This window comes from Eptesicus fuscus, chromosome 12, assembly GCF_027574615.1.
Source record: "Eptesicus fuscus isolate TK198812 chromosome 12, DD_ASM_mEF_20220401, whole genome shotgun sequence".
Taxonomy (NCBI): domain Eukaryota; kingdom Metazoa; phylum Chordata; class Mammalia; order Chiroptera; family Vespertilionidae; genus Eptesicus; species Eptesicus fuscus.
This window is the reverse complement of record NC_072484.1, coordinates 73,991,563-74,016,376: the sequence shown is the minus strand read 5'-3', so window position 1 is coordinate 74,016,376 and position 24,814 is coordinate 73,991,563. Positions and strand designations below refer to the sequence as shown.

At 41.1% G+C, this 24,814-nt stretch overlaps 1 protein-coding gene and 1 non-coding gene across 4 annotated transcripts; one reads left to right on the top strand and one right to left on the bottom strand.

Annotated features, from left to right (window-relative positions):
- The first annotated feature begins 184 nt into the window (after positions 1–184).
- On the top strand, positions 185–22,216 carry SLC39A6 (solute carrier family 39 member 6). Of its 3 annotated transcripts, none has more exons than XM_028136598.2 (10): positions 185–451; positions 1,928–2,764; positions 4,445–4,628; positions 7,027–7,196; positions 8,572–8,790; positions 16,041–16,146; positions 16,743–17,120; positions 18,479–18,559; positions 19,988–20,178; positions 20,980–22,216. In XM_028136598.2, the coding sequence occupies exons 2-10, from the start codon at positions 1,937–1,939 to the stop codon at positions 21,130–21,132; spliced, it is 2,310 nt and encodes a 769-aa protein (XP_027992399.2). In that variant the 5' UTR covers positions 185–451; positions 1,928–1,936; the 3' UTR covers positions 21,133–22,216. The 3 variants fall into 3 exon arrangements, with proteins under 3 accessions (XP_027992399.2, XP_054580477.1, XP_054580478.1); XM_054724502.1 differs by having other exon boundaries at positions 185–602; XM_054724503.1 differs by lacking the exon at positions 18,479–18,559 and having other exon boundaries at positions 185–602.
- Positions 5,112–5,237, bottom strand: LOC114230073 (small nucleolar RNA SNORA21). The gene has a single exon (XR_003615923.1). It is a non-coding gene; the product is annotated as a small nucleolar RNA SNORA21 (small nucleolar RNA).
- Positions 22,217–24,814: the final 2,598 nt, after the last annotated feature.

Sequence of the window (24,814 nt, the reverse complement as noted above, 5' to 3'; positions counted from 1 at the left end):
GCTTCGAAGAAAGAAAGGGTCCCCAGTGGGTCTCGACGCTCACAGTCCGCTCGGCCGCGCCTTCGCGCCCTCCCGCCCCTACGAGCCCCGCGGCGCCGGCGAACAGGCGGCCACGCGGACTTGCTGGCGGGGACGGGGTTCTGAGCCGCACTGCGCATGTCCCTCAGTCAGGCCGGCAGAGGAGGTGGTTCCCGGCCGCGCGCTGCGCGCGGCGCTAATTAGTAATTGTCCTGCTCCCGGGAGGCGAGGGCGCGTGGGGCGCGGCTCCTTGGTGGCTGAGCCGCGGTCCCCCGACCGAGGGGCGTCCGGGCCGATGAGATCGCCGCTTCCCCGTGCCCTGTAGAGGTTTCGAGACAGAGAAGCACGGGCCGGTTCCGAACCCTCCGGACCGCCTGTGGGGAACTGAACCTTCACGCGGGGCCGGAACGTGGAACTGCGAGGCCGCGGAGAGGTGAGTCCCGCAGGTCCGGGCGGGTCTGCAGAAAGGGGAGCCCCCTCAGGCCGCGGAGGTCGGACCTTCCCAGCGTAGGATGCCAAGATGGGCTTGGGAGTCCAACGGAGGACTTTCTGGGGAAACAGTGTTATTCATCTCCTACCCGAAGGTAGGGACGTGTATTAAAAATAAAAAACCCTTAGAAATAGTGGTCTGTCCTCTTTCCCTTTTTCTCCACTGGCCTCTCTCCCGGCCCTTTCTTGATGCTTTTTTTCCAACAACGCTCGCCGACTTGCAGGGAAGAAGGTCCGCCCGCGGGTCCTCGGTCGCCTTAAGCATCCTCGCGGGAGAAAGGCGCGGAGGTGCCCCCGAGCGCTTCCGTCTGTGCTTGTCCCAACCCATCCCGCTCCTTGCCTGTCCCTCCTGCGAATGATTTCTTAATGGTTCTCGTTTGCCTATTAAAACTTCAGGTCCGAAAGATGGTTCTTTCAGGAGCCTATCCCTATGGTACTTAGGTACTTCCATTTTCACTGCTCCCGGCATGATCAGCAGCTGTGCAACACTGCCGACATTGTTTGGAAACAAGCGCTTCCATGTAGCCGTTCGTGTCGTTTCCCCAGTCACCCTGTAAGTGGGTGTTGCCAGCTTTTCCCGGTGCAAGGAGAAACAGCTGAAAGTGGTAGAGCTAGGTTGCCCCAGACCCTTGCTCTCTCGCTCCAGAGTTTGGGCCTGAGACTGGGTCCTGAGATACCAGTTTATCCACATCTATGGACTTGTACCTTCCTCGGATTAACTGAATTCTGCTTTTCAAGGCTCAACTCAATTTCTATCTCCAAACACCTTTGTCTGGATGAGTGATGATCTATGATAAAATGAAGTTTAACTTACTTAAGGAGCTATTATTATGCCGTGATTCTAAAGCATGGGGTCAATCTACATGTACTGACCTGGAACGATGTCATTTTTTGAATAGGAAAAAAAGATCCCATTTGTGTGGTTTAATTACACATCTCCCGAGGCATAATTGGGTGACTTTGAAGAGTGCTATTGGGGAAAGAAGCCTTAAATTGATTTGTATATAGTTTAAGAAAAATTTTAACTTTGAATAATTCTGAGATTGCTGTATCTACTCCTTTTGATGTTAAAATAATGTTTTATGAAATGACGGTGGTAGAGGTAAGTTTTGTTTTAAATCATTGTTCTCAACACAGTAAGGAGTTGCCAATATGGTTGTGGCCACATGGATCTCTCCAGTGTCTCAGTTACTATTGCTTTTATAGTGCTAATTACTGAGTCTTAACATTCAACGGTTCTCCGGTTATTTCTCTTGTTTTGGTAATGCATGGGTAGAGCCTAGGACACAGCACTGGTCACACTTAATGATGTTCTGTAGACCTTGATGGTTTGATTTAGACATCAGTGTTCAGCAGGAGATTTTTTAATTCAAATTACTATAGAAGTGAAGACAAAATTTGTTTTTTCTGTCTTCTCTAGGAAGGTGCAATGGCGAGGAGTTTATCCATAATCTTCATCCTGACCTTCACTCTGTCAGTCACAAATCTCCTTCATGAAGTAGAACCAGCAACTGCTCTCCCTCAGACCACTGAGAAAATTCCAAACTGGGCATCTGGCATTGATGTTGATTTGGCAGTTACCACCCAGCGACATCATCTACAGCAGCTTTTCCATCGCTATGGAGAAAATAATTCCTTGTCAGTTGAAGGGTTCAGAAAGTTACTTCAGAATATAGGCATAGATAAGATTAAAAGAGTTCATTTACACCATGACCATGAGCATCACTCTGACCATGAGCATCACTCTGACCATGAACATCACTCTGACCATGAGCATCACTCCGACCATGAACATCACTCTGACCATGAACATCACTCCGACCATGAGCATCACTCTGACCATGAGCATCACTCTCACCGTAATCATGCTGCTTCCAGTAAAAATAATCGGAAAGCTCTTTGCCCAGACCATGACTCTGATAGTTCCAGTAAAGATACTAGAAACAACCAGGGGAAAGGATCTCGCCGATCAGAACATGCCAATAGTAGAAGGAATGTTTTAATCAAGGATGGTGTTGGTGCTAGTGAAGTGACCTCAACTGTGTATAATGCTGTCTCTGAAGGAACTCATTTTCTAGAGACAATAGAAACTCCAAAACCTGGAAAGCTCCCTAAAGACGTGAGCAGTTCCACTCCACCCAGTATTACAGAAAAGAGCCGGATGAGCCGGCCCGCTAGGAGGAAAACAAATGAATCTGTGAGTGAGCCCAGAAAGGAGTTTATGTATTCCAGAAACACAAATGCAAATACTCAGGAGGTAAGATAAAGGCTGTTCTTATTTTAATCAATATGCCTGCTTGTCTATTCTGTCATTGCCATTCTATCTCTAGTTGTATGAGTTTAAAGTAAAATAAAATGGTGAAGTTACTGAAAAGGAAATTTCTCAGCAAGGCACTTGGCCCAAAGTGTTCCTACCATGTTGTAATCACTTCTGATTTAAAAAAGAAAAGAAAGAAAAAAACTTGGAGGATAGAAAGAATAGAGCTGCCTTCTAAAACTTTTTTAAAAATATATTTTTATTGCTTTTAGAAAGGAAGAAAGAGAGAGAGAGAGAAACATCAATGATGAGAGAGAATCATTGATTGGCTGCCTTCTGCACACCCCACACTGGGGGTTGAGCCATAGCCTGGCCATGTGCCCTGACCAGGAATTGAGCCGTGACCTCTTGGTTCATAGGTTGATGCTCAACCACTGAGCCACACCAGCTGGGCTAAAACTGTTTTCTATATAGAATTTAAAATAAGTATAGAAAGCAGATATCAAAGTTATTTTTGGAGAAAGTTTTTAAAGGCAAATATTATTAATAAAAAGTAGAAAATGGGAGGTTGAAAATGTGGAGTTAGAATCCATGTTTTAGGGAAACGCGTGGTTGAAGGGGTTGAAGAATGCAAGAACCTTAATACCTCCTTGCAGATGGATTGTAATGATTTGTGGAGTCATTGGAACTGCTGCCAAGAACGACATACTGGACAAGTGAATGCCTGGGCAGTGAAGTTCTGATTTCATGTGTTTTTTCTAGATTAGACTTCCAGGCTGTACTCAGTTTGCCTTGACTGAAAGATGTTAAGAACAGGGAGTTAGTTGATATATGTTAATAAGCAAAACTTAAGTACTTCATGCAAGCCATCATATGACTCTTCTAATTCTGGGATACTACTACTAATGGTCATTCCCATAGCGACACTGGTAATAAAGTGTGTTCTATGTAGTATTAACCAAGAATTGGTGGAGTTTAAAATAACTTTGCAGATGATGAGAAACAGTTGCTACCACCAATTCTGGGGGAATAGAAGGAGCTTAGGTTACTCAAAAGATTCTCTTCAAACTAGTCATCTCATTAAATTGTTGAAACAGCTGCCTGCCGATACAGGTTTGCTTTATTACCAACTTTACGCTGTGTGAGAGTAATGTACATACTTTAATATTCTCTCGTAGAGCATTATTTTGCCAAGTATTTAGTCAGAACTGAACTAAGTTTTGCAAGTATGGTCACTGTGGTAAGGATGACGTGTTTTGGGCTTGTTTAGGCCAAGTAGGGTAGCGTTGGTACTAAAATAACATGTGCCAATCTCTAATGACCCCCATCTCGAAATTAAAGCTCATTTCCTTAATGGGTTTATACAGTGAGTTAACAGGCTTGTGAATGTTCATTTATCCTCAAGCTTATTTCACCTCAGGCTTTCTCCCTAGGCGACTAGTGGTGTAACTTTCTACCTCAAAGTAAGCAGAGAGGTGAGATAACACTATTATGACATAATATCTCCAGGTAGTTTGAGAAATTCCAAAGTACTTAAAACAAAAGTTGATTTTAATCAGTGTTAACTTAAAATTAAGAAGCAGCTTCAGTAAGGAACGGGTATTGTGTCATCAAACAACTTTTTTGGATTATCTAATGGGGAATGCCTTTTGGTGCTTTTCACTGCTTTGTTTTCTTTAGTGTTTCAATGCGTCAAAGCTGCTCACATCACACGGCATGGGCACCCAGGTTCCGCTGAATGCAACGGAGTTCTACTATCTCTGCCCAGCCATCATCAATCAAATTGATGCTAGATCGTGTCTGATTCATACAACGAGTGAAAAGAAAGCTGAAATCCCTCCAAAGACCTATTCTTTACAAATAGGTAGAATTGAGTTTTTTTATGTAAAAATAATTTCCAGTAGATGCATTTATGTTGTAGTGTTCTTTATATTTTCAAAAACCTATTCATTTTTAGCATAATTTCAAACATACCATCTTTTTAAAAATTTATCTTTATTATTGAAAGTATTACAGATGTCCCCCCCCTTTTTCTTCCCCATTGATCCCCTCCACCCTGCACCCGACCCTCCCAGGCCTTCACCACACTATTGTCTGTGTCCATGAGCTATGCATATAAATTCCTGGGTTATCATCTCCCCCTTACCCCATCACCCCTGCCTTCCTTCTTAGATTCCTCAGTCTGTTCCATGCTTCTATGTCTCTGAATCTATTTTGTTCATCAGTTTATTTTGTTCATTAGATTCCACATGAGTGAGATCATTCTGCCTTGAATGAAAAAAGCAAGCATGTTAGCCTGACCCTTAAAACAACTTAGATTGTAACTTGCCTTTTTTTTTTTTTAACACCTTGTCATACCACCGATTGAAGCAAAACAATACAACATGCTGCTGCTTCACCCAAAAGCGGTGTTTTTACTTTGCCCTTTCTTGACGGCTCAGTGGGTCATTAGCAAAAGTGCTTTTAAAAGGGGTTCTTGCCTTATCTTTTTAAAAAAAATAGATAAATGAGTAAAACATAGGTTGTAACTTGCATGAGATCATGAAGTGTCAAGGGTTATCTGAAATTTGGGCTTTTTATATTGTCACCCTGTTTGGGAGAAGGGTCAGAGTTAATCTCTGCTGTTTAGGAGTCTAATTCTGGTCTGTTATTTATTTATTTTTTTAATAAATCTTTTTATTGATTTCAGAGATAAAGGGAAAGAGAGAGAAACATCAATGATGAGGGGGAATCATTGATTGGCTGCCTCCTGCACGCCCCCTACTGGGGATTGAGCCTGCAACCAAGGTACGTGCCCTTGACTGGAATCGAACCTAGGACTCTTTGGTCCACAGGCTGACACTATCCACTGAGCCAACCTGGCCAGGGCTCTGATCTGTTACTAATAAATCAAACCAGGATAAGCTGTGCTATAGTGTAGAGCAGGATTGGGGAACCTATTTTCTGCCAGGGCCATTTGGGTATTTATAAACCATTCACTGGCCATACAGAATTATCAACTTAAAAATTAGCCTGCTAGTAGTACATCTACACAATGGAATACTACGCTGCTGTAAAAAAGAAGGAACTCTTACCTTTCGTAACAGCTTGGATGGACATGGAGAGCGTTATGCTAAGCGAAATAAGCCAGTCAGAGAAAGATAAATATCACATGATCTCACTCATTTGTGGAATATAATGAACAACATAAACTGATGAACAAAAATAGATCCAGAGACAGAGAAGCATTAAACAATTAAACAGACTGTCAAACCTCAGAGGGAAGGCGAGGGGGTGGGCGGCGGGGGAGGAGTGAGGGCATGTGTGGGGGGTGGAGGAGTGAGGGCATGTGTGGGGGGTGGGAGTGGCCAGGGAGAGGTCAATGGGGGGAAAAGGAGACATATGTAATACTTTAATCAATAAAGAATAAAAAAAGCCCTAACCGGTTTGGCTCAATGGATAGAGTGTTGGCCTGCGGACTGAAGGGTCCCAGGTTCAATTCCAGTCAAGGGCATGTACCTTGGTTGTGAGCACATCCCCAGTAGGGGGTGTGCAGGAGGCAGCTGATTGATGTTTCTCTCTCATTGATGTTTCTAACTCTCTATCCTCCCTTCCTCTCTGTAAAAAATCAATAAAATATATATTTTTAAAAAGAATTAAAAAAAAATTAGCCTGCTACATTTGGTCATTTAACTCACCCCTAGCCTTGGCAGGGCTACACCAAATAATTACACAGGCCTTCTATAGCCTGCAGGCCGGATGTTCTAGAGACGGTCCTCATCTCTGGTGGCCTTATAAAGTCTGACTGGACATTCCTTACCCCTGGCCAGACCTTATAAGGCTCGGCTGTAAGTTCCTCACCCCTGGCTAGAATTTCAGTGCTCAAAAACTAGAATGAAGAAATAATTTCTTTGTTTACTGAGGAAATAATTCTGTTTCCTTTTTTTCTTTTTCCCTTTCTCTCTCTCTCTCTTTAACATATTCCTCTTCTCTTTCATAATTTAGGGGTTACAGGAGTCTGAAAGCTCAGTTCCCAAATGAGCTAGAATTCATCCTAGTTTATCATTTCTTTCCCGTTTTTCAGTACCAGCTGAAGGATTTTCGTTTAGGTGCTCTTTACCTAGAGAGTTCACTCAAATTGTTCATTTGAGCCCTGTTGTTGGTTATTGAGTTTGTATTTCTTTAAGATTGCCTACGTTTACAAGTTACTTTATGCTACTCCAAAGTCTCTCTTTTAAAGTTTATCAATTGTATGTTTTTACCTTTGCTCTTTTGTTTGACAGCCTGGGTTGGTGGCTTTATAGCCATTTCCATCATCAGTTTCCTGTCTTTGCTGGGTGTTATCTTAGTGCCTCTCATGAATCGGGTGTTTTTTAAGTTTCTCCTGAGTTTCCTTGTGGCATTGGCTGTTGGGACATTGAGTGGTGATGCTTTTTTACACCTTCTTCCACATGTAAGTATGGTAATTTGTCCTATTAGTGTATTGTATTATTCAGCATTGAAAATATACATACATTTTTTTATTTGTACTAGAATTCTTTGTATTGATATTTATAAAGGTAATAAATTTGGTTTAGAGGAGTTGATTTTAAAATATATTTGGTAACCAAAAGCCACATTTTGGGGCATGATCTTTTTATTATTATTACTGACTTGAGAGAGAGAGAGAGAGAGAAAGAAACATCGATGCATCGATGTAAGGGAAACATTGATTGGCTGTCTCCTGTACAAGCCCCGACCAGGGATCAAACCCGCCACCTGGATATGTGCCCTGTCTGGGAATCGAACCCACAACCTTTTGGTGTATGTGATAATGTTCCAACCAACTGAGACACACCAGCCAGGGCTGTGCTTGATCTTATTACATTGTGGGGGGTTTTTTTTTTTGCTTTCCTTTATAAAGACTAATTTAATTTTGGGGGATCCAGTTAATAAAAGGAGACAGATTCTACTGATGCTAGTATTATGACAGTCTGCAACATTGTGAATTGTCTGCTTACATATTAGTGTAATTGCCACAAAAATAAAAAATGTGGCTGTCTACCCAAGAAAATTGGGGGGTTTTCTTCAGAGTTGAATTTTAATGTGTGTATTTACAGATTTGCACTTGGTGACATGAGTGAATTCTTAAGTAAAGCAAGTTTGGTAAAGTGAGTTTACTTTTCCATTAAATACTTGGGATAGGTGCGCAGGCAGAAAATATTTGGATCTCATTTTTTAAATTTCCCTTAGAGATTTACAGGTAAGTGTGAGGTGGGGGAAGATTTTCAGGTAAGTGAGAGGCGGGGGGATTATTCCTAGAGTTCTATATATCTCATCATGCTTTCTCCAGTAGTGAAAGGGAGCTGTTTTGCTGTGACAAACTCCCTGACCACCAAATGGCAGATGTTCAGGAATACCTGATGCACAGAGTGACATGTACATGGGGTGTAGCCTGTAACCCCACCACCAACCCTAGTCTCTCCTCTGTGTATGTGCCACACCCAACTTCTTAACATGAAGTAACATAGTCTCTGCCGCACCCCTGTAGGCCACTGGCCAGTGCCCCTGGATCAGGTACTTGCCAGGGCTCATTACACAGATTGGGCTTCTTGTAAGCACACTGATGACAGTGGTATGAGCTTTTCAGCAAGGAGTGGAAGCAGTAAACTCTACAGACCTATTAAGTCTGGCAGTTCCCTGTTACTTAATGTCCTAAATTTCCCTCATTCCAAAGGATCCTTTTAATTGCCTAATTCTGAATTATTTCAAATTTGACCTTATCTTAGCCAGTTTTTCTGACGTGTGAAACTAATGAATTTATAAAATACATGTTGTTTTGCTTTTAGTCTCATGCAAGTCACCACCATAGTCACAGCCATGAAGAAACAGCAATGGAAATGAAGAGAGGGCCACTGTTCAGTTATCTGTCTTCTCAAAACATAGAAGAAAGTACCTATTTTGATTCCACATGGAAGGGTCTAACAGCTCTGGGAGGCTTGTATCTCATGTTTCTTGTTGAACATGTACTCACATTGATCAAGCAATTTAAAGATAAGAAGAAAAAGGTAAGAAAAAGTATACTAAGTACTTACTATGCATCAAACATTTATTTAGAGTAGTATTCTAACTAGACTGTTAGCAGAGCTTGTCCTGGGTATATGATCTTTGTTTGAGAGGTGTTGAGATTTTTGAGATACTTTTAGCTCTGAGAGACATTAATAGAGAGCAAGTTTGTATGTTTATAATGCTGTACTTCTCTATCTTCAGAATTCCCTTCAAACTCATGAGAGAGTGAGAAAGGCCAAGGATAAACATTTATATAAATGACCAAACAGGGCACAAGTGGGTCCTTGAAGATCAGAAGATTCATGATTATGGCCCTGATAGTTTCATGGGTGTATACTTATCCCCAAACTCTCTGAGTTGTATACATCAAATGCTGTTTATATCTCAATCATACCCCAGTAAAGTAGTTTAAGAAAAACCATGGATGTACCATCAATATTCATTGGTAGTTATGATTATGTGATTAACTCCTAATTATTTACCCAGTAGCTAGATGTTCTGGGTGTGTTTTTTTTTTAAAGGATATGTGGCTTTCACAGATACGACCTTTGCAAATTTCCTCTAGAAAATAGTATGAAGCCAAACAGTACACTCTTCATTTCTGGTAAAAATAACTTTGAGTTGCCTGTGGTTATTTGCCTCCTCTTATCTGATGTGACCAGGCAAGTCACTCTAAAGACTAGCCTAGTGATGACTTTTTATTTGTTTCCAGTGGGGACTCTTAAAAATTACATGTAACATATCTTGGACATTTTAATTTAACTTAGAACATTGGTATACTCCTGATGTTGACCAAGATTATCTTTGAGTTAGATTCTGTGTGATGATTTTTTTTTCTACAGCCATAAGTATAACTCATAAGGACATTTGAAAACTAGCAGAGTTATTTTCACTGAGCATAGAGCTCACTGTGGGAAACAAGTGCATGTATGAAAGGAAAGTAGCCTTCTACTCAGTCCTGGGAATACTTGCCCTTATGGAGTTTACATTCACTAAACCCTCAAACTGCAAATCTTTCTTTTTCCTTTGTTGGTGTTCTTTGGTTTTGTTTGCTTTTATACTTTTTTTTTTTTTTGGGTGGAGGGGGTTGTTTTTTTCAAATTGCATATCTTGGATTTCTCTTTGCTGGACCTAAATTTAGAGGAAAGAAGTGAAATAAGAATAGCTTATTCATTACTTTTTTTTTTTTTATCCTCACCCAAGGATGTTGTTTCCATTGATTTTTTTTTTTTTTTTTTTTTTAGAGAGAGGGGAGGGGAGGGAGGTAGGAGGGGGAAGAGAAAGAGAAACATCATTGTGAGAGAGACACATCAGTTGATTGCCTCCCACACATGCCCCAACTGGGCTGGGCCGGGGATCAAGCCTGCAACCGAGGTTCGTGCCCTTGACCGTGAATCGAACCTCAACCCTGTGGTCTGCAGGCCAGTGCTCTAACTACTGAGAAAAACCGGCCAGGGCATTTTATTCATTCTTAATCCAGGAAGTTATCATCTGTGTTCCCATTGGTCTTGGACTGGTTTGAGGCAATATCCTACTTTATGTTCTCTAGAATTAATCTTTCTGAAAAAGATTAATTTATTTTTAGAATAAAGTATCAAAATAAAACATGCTCATTAGAAAACTTTTGGAAATTTTTTGAGAAAAATATAAAAATACTAGAGGCCTGGTGCACAAAATTCATGCACTGCGGGGGGGAGTCCCTCAGCCCGGCCTGCACCCTCTCGCAGTCGGACCCCTCGGGGGATGTCCGACTGCCGGCTTAAGCCCACTCCCTGGGAGTGGAGCACTCCCCCTGTGGGAGCATACTGACCACCAGGGGGCAGCTCCTGTGTTGAGCATCTGCCCCCTGGTGGTCAGTGTGCGTTATAGTGACCGGCTGTTTGGTCGATTTGCATATTAGGGTTTTATTACATAGGATTTTCCTGTGGTGCACCCCTCTAATACAACCATTATCACATTTTTGTGTGATCTTCCCAGGCTTTTTAACACTTTTTTTTTCTTATAGTTAACATTCAGTATTATTTTATATTAGTATTATTTTATGTTAGTTTCAGGTATACAGCATAGTGGTTAGATAATTATGTAATTTACAAAGTGATCTCGATAATTCTCATACCCACCTGGCACCATACACAGTTATTACAATATTATTAACTACATTCCCTATGCTGTACTTTATGTCCTCATTACTGTTTTGTAAATGTCAATTTGTACTTCTTACTCCATTCACCTTTTCCACCCAGTCCCCCAAACCCACCTGGAATTATTTTTACCTTAAAAAAATAAAAGGTGCCCTAACCGGTTTGGCTCAGTGGATAGAACGTCGGTCTGCGGACTGAAGGGTCCCAGGTTCGATTCTGGTCAAGGGCATGTACCTTGGTTGCGGGCACATCCCCATTAAGGGGCGTGCAGGAGGCAGCTGATCGATATTTCTCATCGATGTTTCTAGCTCTCTATCCCTCTCCCTTACTCTCTGTAAAAAATCAATAAAATATATTTTTAAAAATATAAAATAAAAGGTGCCTAAGCTGGTGGACAGAGCATAGGCCTGCGGACTGAAGAGTCCTGGGTTCCAATCAAGGGCACGTGTGCAGCTTGTGGGCTCCGTCCCCAGTAGGGGAGTGCAAGAGGCACCCAATCAATGATTCTCTCATTATTGATGTTTCTCTCTCTCCCGCTCCCTTCCTCTCTGAAATCAATAAAAATGTATTTAAAAAGTAAAAAAAAATAAAAGGTCATTTTTAGTTTTTTGGGGGGATGGATTAGGGGGTTGTTGTTTGATTTTACTTTTTCTTCTGTTTCAAATTCCATAATGTATTGAACATAATTTTTTTTAATATATATATTTTTTTTATTGATTTCAGAGAGGAAGGGAGAGGAAGAGAGAGAAAAATCAATGATGAGAGAAAATCATCAATAGGCTGCCTCTGACATGCCCCCTGACCAGGAATTGAGCTGTGACCTCCTGGTTCATAAGTCAACACTCAGCCACACCAGCCGGGCTGAGCATTATAATTTCAATTTAGTTTTTAAATTTCACTTAACGATAACTTTTATTTAATCTGACACTTTAACATGATAGACTCTCTGTGACTTAATATAGAACAGTATTTTTCAAACTCTAGCTTGTAACCTATTAGTGAGTGTGAAATTGATCTCGTATCAATGTTTTTAAATATAACAGTAGCCTGGCTGGCGTGGCTCAGTGGTTGAGCGTCAACCTATGAGCCAGAAAGCTGTGGTTTGTTGGTCAAGGCATATCCCCAGAAGGGGGCATGGGGGAGGCAGCTGATCAATGATTCTCTCTCATCCTTAATGTTTCTGTCTCTGCCGCCTTCTCTGAAATCAATAAAAATATGCTTCAAAAAAATACTACAGTATATCTATGTATAAAGAGCCAGGGTCGTAACATCCAAAACGACTGAAAACTCGACAGAATGCCAGGCTGCACGCGCAGCAGGCAAGCAGGCTCATCAGCCCCGCTTCTATGATCAGGCCTGGAGATAGGCCTAGAGATGCTGACTGGCATAGAAACTGACCAATCAGAACCTACTCTGGGTGAACTTCAAAGGCAGAACCTAAGGTGGGGGCTGAGGAGGGGTTTTAAGGGCAACAGTTGGTGTAAGGTGTAAGAAAGTGATTCCATTTTTCAATTACCGGTTTGGCAGTATAGTCCATATGGCTGGCTATCAGTCCAGATATAGGGATTATGTGTTTTTGTCTGACAAGAGCATCTCCTCCTGCTAAAAGAGCCCCCGCCCCCATTTAAGCAATCCTATCCTATATAATCTATCTATACTAATAAAAGGGTAATATGCTAATTAGACCGGGTCAACTGGCCATCTCCCGGACATTTGACTTCCTTCAAGACAAAGCCATGGTGGTTGGGGCTGAGGCAGAGGCCATTAGGGGCGATCAGGCTGGCAGGGGAGGGCAGTTAGGGGCGATCAGGCAGGCAGAGGCAGTTAGGGGTGATCAGGCCGGCAGGGAAGGGCAGTTAGGGGCGATCAGGCAGGCAGGCAGAGAGGTTAGGGGTGATCAGGCAGGCAGGGGGCAAGGTAGGGGCGATCAGGGGGGCAAGGTAGGGGTGATCAGGCAGGCAAGCAGAGGGGTTAGGGGTGATTAGGCAGACAGGCAGAGGGGTTAGGGGCAATCAGGCAGGCAGGCAGGCAGGCTAGTGGTTAGGAGCCAGTCCCAGATTGGAGAGGGTGCAGGCTGGGCTGAGGAACACCCCCCCCCCCATGTATGAATTTCATGCACCGGTCCTCTAGTATTATATCTATTACTATGTATATATTACTGTGGATTGTAGTCAAAGTTTGATAATCCCCATTCTAAACTAAAATAGCTTCTACTAGAATGTAAGCTCTTAAGAGCCAGGACCTCTTTGTCTTGTTCACTGCTACATCTCCAATGCCTAGAATAGTGACTGGCACATTAAGAGATTGTTAAAAAATAGTTGTTGAATGTATAAGAAACATTGAACCCCAAGTAAACATAACTTCTAGATAAAGATGTGCCATGGGAGTTTTGCCAACATTGTCCTCTTTCTTTTTAGATTGAGTATCTTTTTTCAAGGACATCCAGATCTTATTTAATCTCATTTGGTTCTTTAAAAAGAAAAAAAGCTATTCATTATATGGTATTTAGAGCTCTTTAGACCCATAACAGAACATTTACCTAGGATTTACCTTAAGACATCCATCCTGCACCCCTGTATATCATAGTTTTAGGTTACTTGCCATCTATGACAATCTGAAATCTCTATATTAAAATTAGGGTTACATCTCATACTTGATATACTAGTAGTTAGACAGTTAAAATAGTTCAACATCAAACTTTCTGCCAGTAAAGGTTATTGCTCATGCTGGAAATCTGAGAATCATCAATGACATCTCCCTCCTCCTCATGTTCAACCTAGTTTTATTAAATATATCTAAGATTTTTTCCTTTCTCTCCATCTTCCTTGCTATTCTAGTCCATGCCATCCTTATCTCCTTCCTGGGTGACAATAGTTGCCTCCTAATGGACATGTTGACATTATTTGTCTTCTAATCCAGGAAGAGTGATTTGTTTAAATGAAAATCCAATGAGGTTGGACTCCACTACTTAAAATCCTTCCGTTAGTGATTTCTCATTGCTTGTAGGACAAAGCCACAACTCTTACAGTATAACCAGTTTGCATGGTCTGGTCTCCTCAGCTGCCCAGCCTTATCTCTAGCCACCCTGTCTCTGACCTACTAGGCCCCAACCACCTTGTACTTCTTTCTGTTAAAGATGGGACTGGCCCCTTCCTGGCCCTCCTACATGCTATTCTCCCTCCCTGGAATACTGCCTCTCTCACCCTTCCCCAGCAAATCCCTGTTCATATAAATATCACTTTCTCGAGGAAGCCTGTTCTGAGACTTGGTATTGGCTTGTTATACATTCTTAAAGCACTCTGTGTGTTTTTTCTTTGTAAATGCAATCAAAGAATTGTGTGATCATTATCTGTGTAAAGCCTCTGCCTTCCCTGTCGGTGATAAGCTCCATGAGAACAGAGACTCTTTGTTTCTTATTTTACGTTGTATTGTCAGCGCTTAGCAAGGGAACATTATAGGCCCTTAATACTTAATGAATAAAAGAATTCATTAAGATCTGTAAGTTCGAGAGAGTCATTGCCCAACAAGAATGAAGCATTAAGTAAAGTTATTTAAAATACCCTGAATTGTGAATACACAGATATTTAAATACTTCCTCTGTTTGAGGTATTTGTTAAACAAAATATTTGTTTGTGTGTTTGCCTTTAAACATTCTTACAGCCTGTTGACATAAGAACATACAAGGCTATGAACATTTTATGAGTTTATCAGAATTTATTTGAGCCAAACAGGACATGCCTGGGAGCAGGATCTCATCAGACTGAGAACAATGCTTCCCAGAATGAGAGTTTGCAGTTTCTTTTATGCATTTGGAATTAAGGAGGGAAGTAAGGAAGATTACTTGAAGTGACAGAGCAGGGCCAGGAAATATCTGTGATTCAATACAGGATGGTTGACAAGATTATGTGCTCTCCTGAAGTGGTTCTGGTTCCATTCCTGAAGGGTATGAAAAAGAGGCATTTCAAAGGTGTGTTAGCAGATGTACAAAAACAATGGACAAGTAACCTTTCACCAGGGAAGTTATAGACCATAACCTTCCCAGTTAGAAATTTATGATCAGATCAATTGCCCTGTGAGGTTACTTTCAGTCGCTGCACTTGTCAGATTTATTTTAGAGCCTCTTTTTCATCCACAAACCTAAGAATGTACAGATATCTTATACACTGTCAGAACTAGAATGAAATCTTAGGTATAATAGTGATTGTTTAAGTCATATTCATAGGTACTACAAATAAATGTAATTTTTGTGTGACATTGTTAATATTTTGAATACTATCTTCTATATAAGTAGTACCATTGTTTAAACCAGCGGTCGCCAACCGGTGGTCCGTGAGGTCCGAAAGGTTGGCGACCACTGGTTTAAACAGTGACCTTATGCTTGGTCTCAGAGATAGGAACAGTATCAGTATCTCAAGCATAGTGGTTAAAAACCCTGATTATAAATTCAAGGCTAACTGAGATTTGTTTAAAGAGAGAAAGCTTGTTAATGGTATTATGTTATAGGAAAAGTATTTTAGTTATAATAATATAACTAACACATAGCAATTTCACAGTGTAGTTTTAGGATGTAAAAAGTATGGGAAGTATGGGTTTTCAGCATACAAAGGAGCAATGGAGAAAACCTAGCATTAGCAGATCACTAAATGCCTGAAGAAAATGCTCTCTAGCTGGTTCTAAATTGATAACCTGAGGCAGAACTCATTTTTAATGTGTATGTGAGTCACGGGGATCTAGTTAAAATCCCCATCTGATTCATTAGGTCTGAGATTGTGCATTTCTAACAAGCTCCCAGAGGATGCTGTGCTGCTTACGGGATGCCACACTTAGAGCAGACAACCTCGGGGACATTCATAAAGATGAACGTGATTTTTCTACATTTCATATTACCGAGCACTGATTCTTTACCTTTTGAACAGTTACTGTGCCTAGGACACATTGCTGGGTGCTGTGCAAGTTAAATGTAGTCCCTGTCCTTTTAGGTGGCCTTTATTTAGGTGGTTTGTTACTCTGCAGGTTTTTTTCTGTATCTTTTGCTTAAGTGTCTATTGCAAGTTGTACACATAAGCAACCCACCTATTTTAAAGTATTTCTTTCCCTTGCTATGTTAGAATCAGAAAAAAACTGAAAATGATGATGACGAGGAGATTAAGAAGCGGCTGTCCAAGTATGAATCTCAACTTTCAACAAATGAGGAAAAAGTAGACGCAGATGATCGTAAGTCTTTATGAATCTGAGAGTTGGAGAGAATTCATTGCTCCTCTCAGACTATATGGAAGGGATGGGACCATGTCCCCCTTTTTTTTTTTTTGACTCATACTTTTTTGAATTGCTGGTGAGTAGGTTGTTTATAAGGAGGCAGAAGAAATGAAGGGAGGATCTGGGGAGTAGTTATTGAAGGTTAATGTTTAAAATCTATTCTTTATATGTGAGACCATTTAATTTTTAAAATTCATTAAAACCTATTAATGTTTTTTTCATCAATAATACTCTAATGGCCCTAGCTGGTTTTGGCTCAGTGGATAGAGTGTTTGTTGGCCTGCAGACTGAAAGACTGAAGGGTCCCAGATTTGATTCCAGTCAAGGGCACATGCCCAGAGGCAGCCAATCAATGATTCTCTCTCTCATCATTGATGTTTCTCTCTCCCTCTCCCTTCCTCTCTGAAAGCAATAAAAAATATATTTTAAAAAATAATAATACTCGAATGTTTAGACCTTCGGGTATATGGGAGAGAGTTGCTCCATTTTAAGATCTTTTTTACCTTAATTGTCAGTGGAAATGTTTGAAATGTGTCCTTTTTGTTTGTACCCAGGACCTGAAAGCTATTTACAAGCAGATGCACAGGAGCCCTCCCATTTTGATTCTCAGCAGCCAGCAATCTTGGAAGAAGAAGAGGTCATGATAGCCCATGCACATCCACAGGAAGTCTATAATGAATATGTACCCAAAGGGTGCAAGAATAAATGCCACTCGCACTTCCATGATACACTGGGCCAGTCAGATGATCTCATTCACCACCATCATGACTACCATCACATTCTTCACCATCACCACCACCAAAACCACCACCCCCACAGTCACAGCCAGCGATACTCTCGGGAGGAGCTGAAAGATGCTGGCATCGCCACACTGGCATGGATGGTGATAATGGGCGATGGCCTGCACAATTTCAGCGATGGCCTAGCAATTGGTATACATCTACATATTTGCCTCTTATTGGTTGATTTTCAAAATGTTGTTTCTTCTTTGGCTACTTTGACAGTGAAATATTCAATAAAGTGAAAAGAACTGTGCTTTGCCCATTTACCTATATTGTAACTACCAAAAGTTGTTTTAATTTGCAAGGATTTTTAGATCAGGTTCCAATGTGTTTGGATCATGTGTGAGCTTTTGTCCCCTATTCATTTAAGTTCACTTATTTGCAATGTAAACAGTATTTATTAAAGTAAAAGAATCAGTTCTATCGGCTTTTCTTTCATGCTATAAAGGACTCTCTATCTGATAAGTTTAGTTACCAATCTCTATCCAAAGAACTATAGAGTTTTTGTTATTAAATTGTTATACCACAATAGGAGGTTATAGAATACTTAAAAATTTTAGTAGCTTAGCCCTAACTGGTTTGGCTCAGTGGATAGAGCATCGGCCTGTGGACTGAAAAGTCCCAGGTTCGATTCCAGTCAAGGGCATGTACCTTGGTTGCGGGCACATCCCCAGTAGGAGATGTGCAAGAGGCAGCTGACTGATGTTTCTAGCTCTCTATCCCTCTCCCTTCCTCTCTGTAAAAAATCAATAAAATATATTTAAAAAAAAAAAAAAAAATTTTAGTAGCTTAGTGCTGAAAGGAACCATGGAAATAGCTATAAATTAGGCAGCTGAGGCCTGGCAAGGTGAACCACTTGCCCAAGGAGATAGTGCTGATTGAGATGAGCCCAGGCCTTGGCTCCCTGGGAGCCTGGTGCTCTTCCCCCTCTATGTATTGTGCACATCATAAGCAACAAAAGGGAATACTCAAATACTAAGTCATGGTTTATACATGACCAGTTGTATAATATGTTAGCTTTAAAAGGAGGAGAGCTATTTGTCTTAACTCTTTTTATGAGACAGTGAAAGAATGAATGTAAACAAGTCTGATTACGTAGTGAATTCCTCTGAGGCCAGTGAAACAATTTGTACTCTTTACTGATGAGTTTTTTTTCTAAACCTTTTAAATCAGTTTATTTTATATTTTTAAATAAGTGTTGATGCGATAGCAATTACTTCTCAGGTTTTCATAAGATTATCTAATCACTGTTCATGTGTAGTGGAACTTTCCCTTCTTAATCATACCAGCATGAGCTCCATTGGCAATTTAACCCTAATTGAATGTAATATGAGATTACTTACAAAGATACAGAGTGCAGTTGGCAAAGTTCTATTTATTCACAACCAGAATACGGTTTATTTCTTTTACCTCATTTTGTATGCTGGTAAGATTTTTTTTTTTTTTTTTTTTAGAAACACACCCATAAAATAATGTAGTCAGTCTTTTTCTGGTTGATTTTTACACAGGTGCTGCTTTCACTGAGGGTTTATCTAGCGGTTTAAGTACTTCTGTTGCTGTGTTTTGTCACGAGTTGCCTCATGAATTAGGTAAGAGAACCATATAAATGGTATTTTTCAGGTGGCTAAATTGTCTGAGTGTCACTAGCTTTTGCTTCCTCATAACTTCTATGTCTTCTCATAAGTCTGCTAACCCAGCTAGCTTTCTTTTCTTAATGAATGTAAGTTTGCTTCCAGCCAGCATTCTGACCCTATAAGTAGTTACACAATTGCCTACGTGGGGTTGCCGAAGAGGTACCTGGGCCTCCTTTCGCATTCTCTTCCCCTACTATTTCCTTAGGCCAGCATACTGCTGACCTCAGTGGTCATTTCTGCGTACACAATATGAATTAGACCACGGGAATCAAGTGAGTCCTCTTCTCTTAACAGAATCTCTTCAGAGCTGAAGAAAAACCCCTTCCCAAAGTTATTCTGGATCCCAGTCATGTCCTTGTTTTTTCCCTATAAACACATATTTGCACACACCATCACACTATTTTCACTCCATTCCTTGGCATGTGTTCTGCCACTCAGAAGGCCTCCCACTTGCCTGCTCAGTGCTTATAATCAACATCTAGTTTATGTTCTGATCTGGATCCTTCATGCTCCATGAAGCCTTAACTATTCCCATCTTAATGTATCTCATTTTCTCCTTGTATAACTAGAACATTAGACTCTTTAGCTCTTAATTATAAATTGCCTTTATCATTTGCAGATCATTTCATGTGTGTTCTCCATGCTCCTCCTCTTTATGGCCAATTATAAGCTCCTTAAAGACTGTGTAAGAGCATAGTAATAGTAGGTTTGTATCACTCATTAACAAAGTGGGAGCATTCAGAAAAACTTTGGATAAAATAAAAATCTTAGTTTGTAGAGCTGTTAGGGTGATTTACACTGTTGTTTTTCTCTTAAAAATTAGATAATTTCTGAAAATTTTTAGGTAATTTGTTAAATCTGTGAAGTCTTTTGGGTATGTGTTGCTGTTTTGTTTTGTTTGTTTGTTTGTTGTTGTTTTGGTTAATCCTCACCCAAGGATTTTTTTTTTAATTGATTTTTCGAGAGAGCAGAAGGGAGGAGGGAAGTGAGGGGAGAGAGAGAGAAACAGATGTAAGAGACACATCAATTGGTTGCCTCCTGCACGTGCCTGACCAGGGCCGGGGATCCAACCTGCAACCCAGATATGTGCCCTTGACTGGGAATCGAACCAGAGATCCTCCAGTCCAGCGGTCACTAACTGGTGGTCCGTGAGGTCCAAAAGGTTGGCGGCCGCTGGTTTAAGGAAACCTTTGGAGCAGTGGTTGCCTACCGGTGGTCCATGAACCACTGGTGGCCCGTGAGGTCTGAAAGGTTGGCGACCACTGTTCCAGTCCATGGGCCAACACTCTAACCACTGAGAACACTGGCCAGGGCAAAGTCTTAGGTATGTGTTTTTAAAATGATTTTTCAATTACTTAATCCCCTTTTTTGTTTTCGTTAAAGGTGATTTTGCTGTTTTACTAAAGGCTGGCATGACTGTTAAGCAGGCTGTTCTTTATAATGCTTTGTCAGCCATGCTGGCATATCTTGGAATGGCAACAGGAATTTTCATTGGTCATTATGCTGAAAATGTTTCTATGTGGATATTTGCACTTACTGCTGGCTTATTCATGTATGTTGCTCTGGTTGATATGGTAAGTTTTTACAATGTCAAATTATAGTATTGACTAGCAATAAAATAGAGAAACTGTTTAGGGAAACCTTATTTTTAAAAAGGCTTTAGATGCTGTACAATGCAGTAGTGATAAGTCATCCTATACTCAACAAGGTAGAATGTAAAATACAGTTCCTTTAGAGTTTATCTTTTTAAATTGTTGATCACAAGCACATCCTTATCCTGCTTAATGTGTCTGAGGATGCAGAGAAATATCTACCCCATTCTGATTTAAATGTTTGTATTGATTTGAGAGGGAGAGAAGAAAGGAGGGGGAGAGAGAAACATTGATGAGAGAGAACCATTAATCGGCTGCCTCCTGCACGTCCTCTACTGGAGCTCAAGCCCACAATCTGGGCACTTGTCCTGACCAGGAATCAAACCCGAGACCTCCTGGTCCATGGGACAGCGCTCAACCAACCAAGCCACATGGGCCAGGGCACTAAAATTTTATTTTATATAGTGTAAGGTTTTTATATATCTGAACTCAGGTAAGCCATAGGTTATAGTCTGTTCAGAAACAGGCATGAAGCAGGAGCAAATGGGACCAATATAAATTTGACTTGCTAAGCAAATGGTAAATAATCATTGCTAATTAAACTGCTAGGAAATGCTATGTGACATTAGTGAGAATCAGTATGTATGTGGTCTTGTTTTAAGGAATTGACTCAGTATATTCAGCTACATATAGTACGAATAAACTATCCTACAAAGACTTATAAAAACTAATCTGTAGCTTTGTAAACTTAAAGTTGCTCTTTTTTTTCTCTTCTTCTCTAAGGTACCTGAGATGCTGCACAACGATGCTAGTGACCATGGATGTAGCCGCTGGGGATATTTCCTTTTACAGAATGCTGGGATGCTTTTGGGATTTGGAATAATGTTGCTTATTTCCATATTTGAACATAAAATTGTGTTTCGTATAAATTTCTAGTTAGGGTATAAATGGTAGAGTAGCTTAAAAAAAATGCTGTCTATAGTTTGAATAGGTCATAGGGAGATGAGAGTAGTTACTGTGATATGCAGCATTTAAAGTAAGTGGATTTTGTGATTTTTGTATGGAATATTGCCATTTGTTATGCTTATAAGGTCAGTTATGGTGGTAACCTAAAGGTACATTTTAATATTTAAGTTATTCTATTTTGGGAATATAATCTATATATGCAATTTACCGGTTTTACCAGTCTATTGTATAAACAAGAGATTTGGCATGACATGTTCTGTATATTTCAAGAAAATGTCTTTAATGTTTTTTTTCTAGAACTAATTTAACAGTAATTCCCATGCTGGATTTTAGGCCTCCATAGAACTGCTCGTGTTCAGGAGTAAGAATACTCACGAAGCCTAAGATACCAATAAAGCTTGTACTGAATTTAAGTTAAGAAATAAGGAGGGGCAAAAAATACGTGAGAATTAAGAATGCATAAATTTATTTTTAAAAAATCACACAAGTGTTTATAAAATAAAAGGAAAATTTAGATTTAAATTAAAAAGGCAATATTAGTATAGAGTACATGTGTAAACATTTTTGTCAGAGTATTAATGTTCCCATAAAACCATAGTAAGCACTTTTTACTAATTTAGTTGTACATTTAACTTAGTATAATGGAAATGTCTAAATATAATTAATGAATTCAAACGCTATACCACTTGACCAAGAAATTTGAATTTTAAAATATTTGTGTGGAGATATACCAGATGAGTGTGAGCAAGTTTCTGTATTGCCAGAAGACTTAGACATCACCAAGTTATGTATTGCCCGAAGTTACAATTGGATAGTTAACCTGGTTTACCAAATGTCAGCATATTAGGACTTTGAGAAGAGGATGTTAAAACCATACTGAGTTTATTTTGACTTCTGGATTCAGGAAGTACTTTGGTATCTTTCAGTGCTTCAGTGTTGTCATTATGAGCAATTGTTATGTTTGTATACAGTAGAGTACTTTAGACATACTAGGGCTATCTGGAATTCTTTAGATGTTGCTTTTCTACAAAATAAAATCCCCATGTCATCTTGATATTAAATGTCTGATACTTCTTTTAACCATCTTGAACATTTTAAAATATTCTAGAGGCCCAGTGCACAAATTCGTGCACAGGTGGGGTCCCTCTAGGTGGCCTGCAGGGATCGGGCCAAAACCCGCAGTCCAATGCGGCCTTCAGCTCCTACCTGCTGCTCCCACTCATCCTGGTCCCACTGTGCCTACCGTGGTCTCATGCCCAATCAGTTTCAATCCCTGATCGAGAGAGGGTCATGCTGCCTCAGCAGCTCTCACCAGCCATGAGCCCTGCGTCTGGCGCCCTCCCAAGGGGAATAGCCTGCGGGATTGGGCTGAAACTGGCTCTCTGAGGGGTCCCGGATTGCGAGAGGACGCAGGCCAGGCTGAGGGACCTGCATTACCACCATTTGTCCACCATCCAGAACTGAAATATTGCTGTTATGTACACATAAACAACTGTTGGACATAGAAATCGGGACTCAAAAGAACTGTTGGCCCAGAAAGAAATTCACTATAGACTGATTCATTTGCCTCTCAGCATAACCATTATTGCTTGTCTCATTTTCGGTTCCTATAAGTGTATTCCTAGTATCACATGAGCTCACTCATCTAGGGGAAATGATGAACAACATAGACTGAAGAACAAGAACAGCATTGATCAGATTGTCAGACCTCAGAGGGAAGGTAGGGGAGGGTGGGGACAAAGGAGATAGATCAACCAAAGGACTTGTGTGCTTGCATATGAGCCTAACCAGTGATCACGGACAACAGGGAGATAGGGGCATGCGTGTGGGGGAGTTTGGGATGGGAATGGGGGGGGGTGGTTGATGACAAATATGTGATACCTTAATCAATAAAGTAATTTAAAAAAAGAGAATAAAAGTGACGACAAACAAAAGAAAATTAAAGGAGGTAGCAAATTGCCACAATTCCATAGCTGTCACCATAAGTACTATCTCATTGGTAACTAGAAAGGATTTTTTTTTTGGTAAAATATATATAACATAAAATTTACTATTTTGACGATTATTAAATGTACAATTCAGTGGCATTATATCCACTCACATGTGCAACCATCGCCAAATCTCATTCGTCATCCCATACTGAACCTCTGTCCCAGTAAACAATAATTTCTCATTCTCCCCTACCCTAGTCTGTGGTAACCACAATTCTACTTTCTGTCTTTATGTATAGGGTGTTCCAAAAAATGTATACTAGTAATACACTTCGAAAGATTATAAAGGCAGTGTTTATTAAAATACATCTCAAAAAAATACATTTCATTTTCAAAATTGAGCTACCAGCAGTTAAAGTGTATACACTTTTTTTTTGGGGGGGGGGAGACTTTCTGTATTTAACTGTTCTAGGTGCATCATATAAGTGGAATCCTATATAATAGCAGGCTAATATGCAAATAGACTGAACGGTGGAACAACTGGAACAACCGAATAACCAAACAACCAAACAATCAGTTGCTATGATGCGCACTGACCACCAGGGGGCGTGTGCGGAGCATGGTGGGTATTGGCCATGGTGGGATGGTGGAGCAGGTGAGCGAGGGTGCCAGACCAAGGCGGGGCACCAGTCACTGTCATCAGGGCGAGCCTTTGGTGGTTACTGAAAATTCTTTGCTCCTGTGTGCCGCAGTTCCGCCTGGCACTTGCACCTGCTGCCAGTGCTGGCCCTGCTCACACCCGCTGCCAGTGCCCAGCACCGGTCCTGATCACTTGGTGCCATCAGTGGGTGTGAGTGGTGGCTGCTGGCCCCAATCGCCCCTGAAGGCTTCTCCACATTCCCCTGCTCCTGCGGGGTTGTCGGGGGCAGCAGCCGCTGCTCACACCCACTGATGGTGCTGGCCCTGTTCTCACTCACTGCTGGTACTGGCCCCAATCGCTCCACGCCATCAGTGGGTGCAAGCAGGGCTGGCGCTGTCAGCACATGGGAGTGGCGGTGGTGGGAGCGGGGCTGCTGGCAGAGAGGGAACCAGGGGCTGCAGTGGGAGGGGCCAGGCGGGGTCATGGAGGATGGGCCGAGACCTGCCCCTGTGCCTACCACAGCCTTGTGGCCCACAGTTCCTTTCAAGGTGCATGAATTTGTGCTCTGAGCCCCTAGTCATACATATTTGTCCTTGTGAGTCTGGATTATTGACTTAGTATAATGTCTGTAAGGTTCACCCATGTTGTAGCATGTGTCAGAATCTCCTTCCTATTTGAGGCTGAATAATATTCCACTGTATGAATAAACTACGTTCTATTTATCCACTTGTCTATTGATGGTGAAGGGTTGCTTCCACCTTTTGGTTATTGTGAATAATGCTGCTATGAACATGGGTATACAGGTATCTGAGTCTCTGCTTCAGTTCTTTACCCAGAAGTGGAATTGCTGAGCCATATCCTATGTAATAAAAGGCTAATATGCAAATTGTCCCCTTGACCTGGAGTTTGACCAGGGGGTGGGGCCAGCCAGCCAATGTCCTGCATCCTGTTCCCCCCGCCGGCCCAGCCTGATCAGCCCTGATCAGCCCTGATCAGGGCAGGCCAGCCGGATCCCACCCGTGCACAAATCCTTGCACCGGGTCTCTAGCATAATTATATGTTTAATAGCTTGAGGAACTGC